The sequence below is a fragment of the Microtus ochrogaster genome, linkage group LG3, assembly GCF_000317375.1.
Source record: "Microtus ochrogaster isolate Prairie Vole_2 linkage group LG3, MicOch1.0, whole genome shotgun sequence".
Taxonomy (NCBI): Eukaryota; Metazoa; Chordata; class Mammalia; order Rodentia; family Cricetidae; genus Microtus; species Microtus ochrogaster.
In genome coordinates, this window is record NC_022029.1 from 1893247 (window position 1) to 1905580 (window position 12334).

The 12334-nt window shown below is 42.3% G+C and overlaps 1 protein-coding gene across 1 annotated transcript in view; it reads right to left on the reverse strand.

Moving 5' to 3' along the window:
• Positions 1-7456: 7456 nt before the first annotated feature.
• Med30 (mediator complex subunit 30) overlaps positions 7457-12334 on the reverse strand; it is a 17067-nt gene continuing 12189 nt past the window's right edge. The window contains exon 4 of the mRNA XM_005360526.2: positions 7457-7775. Within this exon, the coding sequence (XP_005360583.1) occupies positions 7680-7775 (96 nt within the window). The 3' untranslated portion in view covers positions 7457-7679. The remainder of the gene's footprint in view (positions 7776-12334) is intronic.

The window sequence follows — 12334 nt, forward strand, 5'->3', positions numbered from 1 at the left end:
AGGTGAAGCAAAGACTATAAACACGCTTGATGCAGAAGTCTATAAATGATGCCCTATGTTTTTGCAAATCCCAGGCAACCTTCTCAGAGTTGGCCGTGGACTAAACAAATCCTGATTCAATGCCTGTGATGTGCAGGAAATTCTCTTGTTTTGCTGACACTCATATTGCTTCACTTCACATACCCTGGAAGATTCATGGCTTACACATCATCACAAGCCACTGCTACAGCTGCGATGGCTGTATGTCCACTGAAAGCCACGCCCTTCCTATGGCAACTGCTTTCTTCAGCAAGTACAACGCTGCTACCAGAGATATTATATTTGGCTTGTGTGAACCCTGCAAACCATGCTGCTCTTGTTCTACTTCTACCTATCAAACCCCACGTTTTAGACAGAAAGAGGAGGAGACAGGGCATCAGGCTAAGGGAAAGGCCCAGCCAATGCTGAGGATGTCTTAGTGTGAAGCTGCCCGTGCTACCTGCTGAAGGGAACCAGTGGGGGGCTGGTCCGTGATAAGAGGAAACTGAGTGAAGATGAGCCTACTTATTTAAAAGACCAGTTGTGTTTTATCCAGGTAGTGATAATGATATTTGACATGTATAGGTCTCTCCTCCTCTGTGGAGCACACGGTGCCAAAAGCTCTTGTGTTGCTTGGCGTTTCCTGGTGGGTATGTTTCTTCTCTCCAAATGGTGTGGGCAACACAGACCAAGTAGTCAGTTCTACTGAAGTCCAGCTTGGCGAGTTGAGGGATTAATTAGGGTTATTTACATGGGAATGATGACGACAGCAACTACATCACCAAAAAGCCCATCTCAATGTGGGTGAGGACTCATGACAACCTCAATCACAGCCTCAAGTTGGCTCGGCCATCGGAGTCTACCATCCTACAGTACTTTACTGTCTGTATGTCCTTGAGCAAGCACTGGGTGAAAAGCTTCCTAGGCTTCTGTAACTCCTAGTTTTTTGTTTCATGAGCCTCGAGACAACTCCTCACCAACTCTACAAGGGCTCTCAGGAGGGAAAACTTAAATCGGGGGGAAACAGCTACACTGCGCCCGATCTGAGTGACAAGTGGCGGAGCTGGTGGTTCAGTCAGTGGCAGAGCCTTGCCCATGTGGTGCTCATACTCTTTCTTCTGAAATTTGAAAGAAAAAAAGATGACTGAAGAGGTTCTATTTGTCCCTTTTACGGAAGACAAACTGAAAGTCTGAAAGTTTCAGTAAAAGTTTGAAGAGTGGCAGGTTGATACTTTTTCTCCCAGGTGCTAAGGGGAATGGGGATTCAGGTACCCAGGGGCCACACACTGACTCTCTCCAGCTCTGCTATGGAAGAGGGAGCAACCTCTGAATGAAGGAGGCATTGTTTCCATGAGCTGCAAGGAAGAGAGTTCCCTTATCCATTCCGACTGCTCCACATGCAGCAAGTATTAGTAACAAGAAGGAGCTGAGCTAGATTCTAGATCCCAAGGGAGAAGGAGAGAACCAACTCGCAAAAGTTGTCCTCTGATCTGTATACTTGTGTATACACAGACACGTACACACACACACACACACACACACACACGTACACACACACACATACACCATAATACCATATACTACTACTACAAAGTAAATCTTCCCAGAAATAACCCAATACTTGAACAAGGTACCCATTATGAAATCTTTTGACAGTCCAGTGAAAAACTAAATAAACCAGAAGCCAGCTGCTCCGGGAAACACCCTGAATCCTTTGAACTAAGTCAACAGACCACAGAACACCTTCCACGGGTGGGGGAGAACAAACCTCACGGAGGAATCCTTCACCATAAGCAACACAAGACAACAAACCTGCTGCTTCCTAAAAATCCCTGTCTGCCACGGAAACTGCATTATGCTTCAGTTCGTCCTCACCTGGACCATTGTCGGTGTCTTGGCAGGCTCTCTATTCATCTGTCATGCTTTTACTGTCTATTCAAAACACAGAGACATTTATTTTTTTTTATTCCGCCAGCTGTAATTCTCAAACTACCCTTTATGTAGGCAATTATATCAGCTTTCTGTTTCATCGGAGAATTCAATTTAAGATTTTAGTGCCAGTGGTTAAAATACTTACTTCATACATAACTTGAAGTTGGTATGGCTTTAATTCACATTTATGTTTCTGCTCACACTTTGCAGTCTTTAATTGATTTATTTGGTAGCTGTGCCATCTGCAGATTGTAGATACCCGCCTTTCACAAATGACTTTCCCCCTGGATTCTTCAAGCCATTTGGAAAACTATTTCCCCCACCTTGCTACAGTTAAAGCTGCACTGCTTCCTCCTCTTTCAGAGTTGAGCATCTTTATAGCATTGTCTGCTTGCCTCTTTGACTGGTTACATTGCTACAGGTTTGGGCATATACAGCTGTTAACTTTTTTTTTTTTTGCCAACGAAATGCTTTGTGCAACATGAGCAGAAGACTCTAAATTCCAAGTTTGTTATAAGCACCATGAAATATTTAAATTTCAGGAGAATAAGGTCATAAGGTCAGTCCATTAACTTTTTTTTTTTTTTTTGAGAGAGAGAGACATATATCGAATTTATCAAAGTGAAATCCAAGGGCTGTTGTAGAGTCAACTTGCATTCCAGAATTTTGGGATTCTGGCACACACATTCCTTGTCTGCTTCCTAGGGTCTGTGATGAGTGGTAGTTAGAAAGTAAACTAAGAATCCAGGTTAACTACCTTGTCAGTGTAAAACAAGCTGTGGCTGGCCCTGTGCTGATTGGAACTGGCAACAAAGGGGAGTGTAGTCTTTTCTTGGACTCCACTTGACCTGTAATGTTTTCGAAGTGCCACACCTGCTTAGAGAGAAAGGACCCTACAATAACTATGTTCTGCGCAATAAATATGTTCTATGCTTTTGCCTAAAAGTGTTGCTGGTAGCATGCTGTCCTCCTTGTTTCTGTTGATGGTGGAAGTGTGGAGGGCAAGGGTATCACTGACAAATCATACAGCTGGAGAGATGGCTCAGCAGTTAAGAGTACTTACTGCTCTTCCAGGAGACCTGGGTTCGATCCCCAGAACTCACATGATGCTAATAATCACTGTAACTCGTCCCAGGGCATCCTACGCCCTCTCCTGGCCTCAGCAAGACACCAGGTACACACATGGCACACAGACATAATTGCAGGCAAAACACTCATACACATAAAAATAAGGATTAAAAACAAAAACAAACCTCCAACCCCAAAACACTAGCACGCATAAGTGGGTGTCAGATTTCTGGCCTCTCAGAGTTTCTTGTTCCAAAGACTAGTGGGTTTTTCAAGATTCTTTCCATGCCTCCAAACCTAGATCCAGCAATGGCTTGTACCCTGGCTTCACGTGGAAATCACCAGAGGAACTGGAAAGCCCATTAGAGTCTGGATCCCACCCAGACTTCTAATTTAATTGGTCTGAGCTGCGGGTTTGGCATAGAGAATTGTACCCTTTCCCCAGGGGGCTCTAGTGTGCAGCTGAGGTTGAGATGCGCTGACAGAACCCCGAATACTCAAAGCCAGAGCTCCAAATATGGGCCCGTGCGTTTCATTTTGTGCCACTACTACTATTTTTGAAGCTTCTCCTATTGAAACACTTGCAGTCATTTTCAGCAAACTGCTGAGAACATTGCTCAGACCCAGTGGCTGATCACCTGGAAAACCTGTCAATGGTGCGGACTTTCAGAAGTCCACTTTAGCTTGGTGATAATTCAAAAAATATGCATATAATATAAAACCGCCACACCAGTGATTCTTGTGTGTGCTTACTTGCACGCTGCTTCTACAGCACACCTAATGAGAACATGAGAACAGGTTCAAGTAGGTCTTACTCAGGGCACACCACTCCATGGTGTTGTGTTCCCATTGTTAGATTAATATATACTTTAGACTACAGAGAAAATACAGATTTATTTTATCATTGATAGTCTTCTAGTAATTATTTGAATGCATAATACATTTTGGCAGAAGTAAGACTTTGGGGGAAAAAGAAGGAATCTCTGACATTATGCAATGTCAATCTGTTTAAAAATATAAACTAACAAAGTACTCAATAAGCCCAATAACTTCAATTCTTCAGTTTTAGAAAACTGAAAAGAATTCAGCATTCTCATATTAAAAAAAAATTCCTCCACTGAGAATGTTGTTAGTTTGTTTGAGGGGAAAAAAAATAACCCTTGACACTTCTGTGTTTGAGAGGATTAGAGAAAAATTTAAGGCATCCAGTATGTTAAAACAACTTAAGGGTGCCTAGGGTAACTTACGTGTTGAGGCTTTAGGATAAGCACACATTTTAGCCTAAGCTAAAAATCCCCTCTGTCTAGCATATGCTACAGTGGGAATTTAGGGAAAGAAAATGAATCACTCAAGCTGGAACTACATCAGACTGTCAAATTAACACATTTTGGCTTGTAACGGTGCCATGGGATGTAATGTCTGAATGATGAAGGCCGGAGGGTGCCAAGTCATTTAAAGATAACGTCCTTACCAGTATGGTGGAATTTTCAGTTTCTTAACTCCGTCCTGTCTGAGCTTTAACCCGTGAAAGGAGGCCTGGCAAGTTCGCCTTGTAATAAACAGAAACAGCTGCAAGGAAAACAGCTGCAGAGAAAAACTCTAGTCAGAAGTCTGCAAGCTCAGACGAAGATAAGACATTTCTCCAAGGCGGTGAATGAGGCATTTGGCTTTCTGCAAATGTCCTGGGGGGGTTTGAAGGTCAAATAACTTCCTTTATTATGTCTGAAATGGTATAACAATACTGGAGACCACCACTACCTGTGGTTACCATGGTTTCTTTTTCTTCAAAACGTTCCTGTTTGGTCCTCTTTTCTTCTGTAATCCTGTTCCCTGGGGAGTGTGCTTTTCTAGGTCCTCCCCACACGCCTCCTAGCTACAGATAGATTGATAACATGGGTAGTTCAGCCATAGTATCCATCTATACAACAGATCCTTTTCAAGGATTCTGGGTCGATTGTGAAGACTTTTAACTTAAGCGTCGACAGGCCTCTCGACTTTTGAGGTCAGGATATAGAAATGTCCAGACCATAGAAGAGCATTGTTCCTGCCATTTGGAGGAACAGACATAAGTGGGAATTTGGGTGGACCAAGAGATTCTGAAAGTATCAGATCTGGGCTCTAATTCCTGATGTTTTAGTCATTGCAATTTTTTATTTTCATTTTTTGTCACCGTAGGAACTAGTAAATCCCTGTTTTGAAGCCTGTTTTGAAGCGAGTTTCTAAAATTTCCAAGCAAAATTCTAACCTAGAGTAGAATATTAGCTAATCTCATAAATCATTTCCCAGGAGAGGGAGAGAGCAGGTTATCTTGCCTAGGGACATGGATTACAATAAAGTCCCTTTCTTTGTGCATTAATCTATTGGTGTGGTCTCTCTACAGAAGGCAGAACTGGAGCTAGCGAGGTCTGCATTTAGTAGCCCCCATCACGCTCACAACTGATCACGTGGTCACCTGTCACTTGTGAATGAGTGGCCCCAGTTGAGAGAGCATGCGCAGCAGCCCATAACTTGGGGTGGTAACTCTACAGTATAACCATACTCATTTCTGCTCCACCAAGATATTCTCTATATATTCAAAGCCCAAAGCATACAATTTCTACCTTCCTTCTCAGAGCTGGGTTTGTGCTACCATGAATAATCTAAGTGGCTGAGTAGGACATTTCAAGCACCCAGACCCTAGGTCAAAACTTTTTACTGCCGTAATGGTTGTCAGGAATGAAAGACGAAATTAACAAGTGTCATTATTACCAGTGGTCAACGTGGCCATATATTTCCTGGGTCTTGGCATCTTCTTCAAGGATGAAATAAAAGTTCCACACAGACCGGAAAGTAGCAAGGAAAGTTCATCCAAACGGAAGTGATAGAATCTGTCAGAACACACTGAGTGAAGACACCCAAGGGCCCTGATTATCTGTTTAGGCCTTCCTAGTCTAAGCCAGAGCTGGCCCCCTTTCCTTTCTTGGGGTAACTGAGTGGAGTCCAAGTTTGATGGTCATTAAAAGAAAGAGAAACTCACTCCACTATTCAGAGAGAGTATGTGGCTATGTTGCAAACAGGTTGCTAGGTGAATTATTCACAAGGGCGTCCATACTCTACACATACAGGTATGCCCTCAAACTGTTCAGAGGTGTGCTTAGTTTAAGCCAAGTAGAGCTCAGGTTAGTACTCTTAGCTATGCATGTGTGCGTCATTGTATTGTTAGTACAACATATACTAAAGCCACAGTGTCACAGTGGTAAACAGCACACAGACTAGGCTGCATATAGAAACCTACACATATCCTGAGTGTGTTAACAAATTGTGGTACCATAGGTCCTCAGTGTGGAGCACCACACTAAGCTGAGACTTTTGCTCTGCGTGCTTCTCTGTGTCAGTTTCATACAGTTGCTTTTGCCCTGCAACAATACAGAGTGCCCTATGGTTCTCACCAACAGTGGGCTTGCCCAGAACTGCATCAGCAAAAGTAAACCTATGTCTTCTTGTGCTCTGTCACCCGCGACCGGTGGCAATGTGCATGACTCAGGATGAAACGTGCGGTTTTGATGGGGTACTATTTGCACAGGCTATAACATCGAGAGGGTGCAAAAGCATAGACGATGGAAAGGCCAGCACATTCTGAACTCTGAACCCCAACCACGCTGTTCCCTTTCCCAGAGGAAGCTGGTTACTAGTTTCTTATGCAACCTTTTGGAAAGACTTAATCCACAAGCAAGAGTCAAATGCAGGACTGTCATAGTCAAATCAGGCCTGGTAGCAGCTTGTGACTCAGGCTGGAAAGCCCACCACAACCAAACATGTAGACTGAAAATGTACTTGTCCTCAATCAGTGAGTCTCAACCTATAGGTTGTGACTCCTTGCCGGGTTGGGGTAGGGGTGAAACAACCCTTTCACAGGGGTCACCTAAAACCGTCTGTATATCAAATATTTACATTGCAATTCACAATGTAAAGTTATAAGCAACAACAAAAGTAGTTTTATGGTTAGGGAAGGGGTCAACATAATATGAAGAACTGTATTAAAGGGCCGCAGCATTAGGAAGGGTGAGAGTCAGTGTCCTAAGAACGGTCTAGGTGAGAACTCTTAAAAGTCAGTGTTTGGAAACACACTTGGGACTAGCATGTCTCTGACAGGCGGGTCCCAGCTGAGCGCATATCTATGACCAGCTTGTACAGTCTTTTGATCGCCTCTCTCATTTCAATTCAGAAAAACACCCGAAGAACCCGAGAAAAGTAATTGAGCAACAAGCTAGTTTCTTATTTTACTGGTTTGAAAATGAAATTGAATTAAGATAGAAGCTTAGGTGGTAATGTATTTTTAATTTTAATTAATTTCTTTCAGAGATAAACTTTGGTTGGTAATATGCTGAAATATTTATACTTTACCTCTCTTTGAAAAGGATAACTAAAAGAAGCAAACATACTGGTTATGTTTAAAAATTTATTTATTAAGCTTCATTTTGCTTTTAAAAAGCAATTATTCAATTCATGAAGATTAAACAAAACTCACACCTTATCAAAGACTATTATAATAATCTTGTATAGAACCAAGAGCATTAAAAAAAAAAAAAACAGAGGCAGTGGATAATCTTTCCAAAGGAATAATACTTGGGGGGGAAATCCAATTGTATCACACATGTAGAACAAGAGATTTAAATATCAGTTTAGTTCCTCATTGCCAACATGGCATTTATGTCCCAGATGAGATTCCGTAATTGGTCCATAATCTGCTTCAGCTGCTGGTTCTTCTGTTTCAGTTTCTGTGAAAACAAAAGAATTTACCACAATGTGAAGTAAAATATATAGATAATGATAGCAGACGACTGAACTGCACTAAGCTTGGACCCAATACTCCAGACAGAAGCGAACCCAAACATTCCTGCCAGACAGAAGCTCTCTGTGTTGGTTAGTTTTGTATTGCCGTAATAAGACATGACCAAAGAATTTACCTAGAGTTAACAATCCCAGAGGTTTAGAACCCATGACTATCATGGTGAGGAACATGGCAGCAGGGAGGCAGACATGGAACCGGAGCAATAGCTGACAGCTCACATTTTGAGACGACTATTACCAGGCAGAGAGAGAGAGAAAGAGAGAAGAAGGGGGAAGAGGGAGAAAGAAAAAAAGAAAGAGAGAAAGAGAGAGAGAGAAGCTAGGAATGGCTTGAGACTGTTGAAACCTCAAAGCCCATCCTTAGTGACACACCTCCTCCAACAAGGTCATACTGCCCAGGTTTTGTTTGTTTTCTTACCAACTAAGGGCTAAATATTCAATATATGAGTACTGTCGATTATAATACAGTGGTACCACATTAGCCCAGAATGGAGCATAATAAAGAAAGATTTCTTTATTTAGGGGTAGACTCAGATCAGCAGTCCTCTGCATGAGCAAGGAACAGGAACCAAATCCAGCAGCCCCAGGCTGCACACATATTTTCACATCTGTGCATGTAGTACATTTGACCATGCCCAAAGTGGGCCAGTATTTTAAAGGCTATTGGCCGAAGGAATTACCACAGCATATGTGTCTGTGGGGGCCGTTCTCGTTTGAAGCATCATAGCTTCTACCCTTTCTCGCTTTCACAGACCCTAACAGATTCATTCCCTTATTTCTAACATAAGTCCACAGGGGCATCTGGCCTCTGCCCCCATTTTACCTTAACTATGTGACACATTTAACTGTGATAAATCTAGTACTTAGATGTTGTAGGGGCAATGGAACATAATGGTTACCACTACGCTTTCCATCCAGATGTTATGGTTGATCAAATGCTCAGCTCTGTATTAATTATAAATGGAGAACACTGGCCAAATTGTTCAACCTCACACCAGAAGGATGAAGGTAATCACTGACTCTTCCTCTTGAGAGTTCATGGGAGAATCAAGTGGTTTGATTTGCCTAAAATATTACAGTTGCCTAACACAGAAGTAAGCACTTGACACTTGGTGATAGACACAGAATGTAAGCTGTCAGGACAAGAAACATAATACACGCAAAATCAGTCTTCCAGGTGCAGCAGAAGTTACTGTCCTAAGATGAAGTACAGACTACTTCTAATTCTAGAAATGAAAAGAAAGTGGCCTAGTGACAAGGAAGACGCCCACAGTAAGCCTTGCATATGCCCCTGCATCTCTATTCCTGGGCTCGACTAGACTACAGTTCATGCATATCTTAAGACTCCTTTCTTCAAGTTCTAGGTGATAGATATCAGCTTAGACAACATATGATACAAACAGAGATTCTGGTTAGCATCCTTACCAGTTAATAATAATTATTATTCAGTAACACTTGGGAAACATTAAATCCAAAGATATAAAAATTTAATTAGATTATTTTAAAAATACTCTATTTAATTGCCTCCAGGTAAACTATTATATGTACACTAGGAAGAGGTCTAAAGTATTATTACTTCATTAAAAAGCAAGCTGAGATTAAGTGACCTGCTTTTATTACTTGTATATAGACTCAGAAGTCACAAGCAGGAAGAAGGTCACTAAAGGGGACATTAAATACTTTTACTAGAAAGCAGAGAAGCAATTACAGACACTTTAATGCTACTAATATTACTGATTAAATTAAATTCACGTCTGAAAATAGGGTAGCACAGGCACAGAAGAAACGTCTGACGGCACGGCACACAGGCCGCGACTCTCTCAGGGCTTGAACGGCCTTTGGGAAAGAAGACCGACCGACTAGGTTTCCAGATGACTCCATCTCCTGTGACAACGTGGCAGTCAGTCAGTCAGTAAAGTGGTGTGTATATTGTCTAATTCGGGACCAGAGGAGGACGCACTTTATTACCACAGGGACCCTTTGCCCTGACAGACACCAAGGGTGGCATTACACCGGAAGGATGGCAATCTCAGTCACAGCCTTCACCGCTGGAACCGGTTATTTGATCTCAGACTAAGTTTTTCCCTCAGTTTCCTAATCACACTTTCGGTGTGATTATCGCAAAGGAAGTGATAATCAGTCACAGACTTGTGGCTGAAAAGCACCGAGTTTGAGTTAGTGTTGTTGACACATGGCTTCACGGTGGGTCCATGGGTACTCAACTCTATGGTGCTTCAACGCACCATCACTTCTAGCTGGAGAATACTTTGGGTACCAGGGTCTTCTTTTTAATTCCAGCTTTTTAATTGATATGAAAAGAGAGAGAGAGAGAGAGAGAGACAGACAGACAGACAGACAGACAGACAGAGACAGAGAGCTATTGAGAAAGAATAAAAGGATAAACAGTAATTAAAAAAAAAATCTAATTTTGAAAGTGGGGCATGGCTGCTCCCAACAGCTGAGATGCTCAAGCAGGATAATTGCTGTAAGCCTGAGGTCAGCTGAGTTACAAAGTGAGTTCAACACCAGCCAGAGCTACATTGTGGAACCTGTTCTCAAAACAAACAAACAAACAATAATTCGAAGTATTAAGTTTTAACATATCTTGAGTGTGACCACCTTGAGGGTTTTCGGAACCTCAGCATCAAGTGGGGAGAAGGCAGGACCAGACTGCATCCCAAAGGCCAGCAAATGATAGCATCCTCCCGGCATCTCAACAAGCCGGCAGTGAGCAGAGTGAAGGGGCTTGGTGAGACAATGGGTGACGAGGACTGTTACAAGTCCTGGAGGGCGAAAGGACCATGAAAACGAAATGCAAAGGTGAACTGCAGATGTGAGCACAGGGGGCAGGAGCGGGGACTTCAGCTTTAGAGACAGCTGAGAACCACTTAAAACTAAGCCTCAGGAACAAGCCTAGCCTTCACATGTCAGTAAAGACTTGGAAGCAACTAGAAGAAACAAAATCATGTTCCTGGGTAGTTAAAACAGATTTTATTAAACAGTATCCAAAACGCATTTGTAGAGGGCGCTCTTGAGGGTGCCGTCACGTTTCAAGAACGACAAATATGAATTCTGATATGCTGGTCTCATTAGCTCCTAAAATTTAAATTCTACCAAAGGGTATTTCTAAGCTAACACCAAAATCCGAGCAACACTATTTTTTTTAAGTATAAAACAAGGAATCAGGGTAGTTTGGCTCAAAAAAGACAAAGTTTTAACGAAAAAGTTATCACACAAGTAAAATCTGTGGAGTCAAAGCACGCCGTGAGACTGTCAACAGGGAAGCTGAGAGTCATGCTTATTAGTGGCTAAGCTGTAAATACATTTTCATGACATGAGATAAGATATAATGTATACAATCTTGCCACTGATTGATTTTAACAGGGGCTGACAGCTGCTATTTTCAAAACCCATCAGCTGTGCATAGTTTGTTCCATTAACAGGTGAGCGTGGAAGCAGAGTGGATCTTACAAAGGATGTTTCTGCTAAGTCAGACCATGTAATTTAATATTCATATAAAGGCTGTGGCACTTGAGAAAAAAAATGCTTTAATTTCCAAATGTTTGGGCTCGATTACATGTCAATCTTTCGATACTACCCAGCACCTCTTTCAATCTCATTTCCCATCAACAGAATACTGCCAGGTGAGAGGAAACTCAATTCTGAGGATCCCAAAGCAGACCCCCCTTTACTTGGAAAACAGGGCTTAAGGATCTCAAGAGCCAGATGCGAATGGGAAACAGCAAAACCTGGCTATGGCCAGCAGGCCATTTCCATCAAATATAGAGGGCCGAGTGCATGACTCAAAGTCCATGAAGCACCTTATTTAATACAAATGCCACTGTACTAATATATGGCACAAATAGTAATATTTGTGTAAATATCCCCTAACCATGCCAGGGGGGTGGGGAACGCTGCTGCTTTCTCTAGAATCTCAGAATCTTTTTGTTTGTTTGTTTGAGATGAGGTTTCTATGTGTAACAGTCCTGGCTCTCCTGGAACGGCTCTGTAGACCAGGCTGGCCTCGAACCACAGAGATCTACCTGCTTCTACATCTCTAGAGCTGGATTAAAGGCATGTGCCACCACAGTCCAGCCAGAGCCTTAGAATCTTAAAGTCCCATCCACCTGTCCACCAAGCACAGGAGGGTGGAGCAAACACACTGGCTTACTACTATGTGGCCAGACTTTCAGCAGTCAGCAACACTTGGCATACAGCCAGCACTCAGATATTTGAATATTAAAAAGTCAAGTTAAAAATAACTTCAACAGAAAATTTAGAAGGCCCTCAGAGACAAGAAACTAAAAATCCTTGGCAATCATTTCAGAACTGTTCTTTCTGTTGTGCTGTCATTATTGTCTACTGTTATTGTTTATTGCCTTTCAGATTTATCCATTGCTGGTGGGAATGCAAACTTGTGCAACCACTTTGGAAAGCAGTGTTTCGGTTTCTCAGGAAATTCGGGATCAACCTACCCCTGGACCCA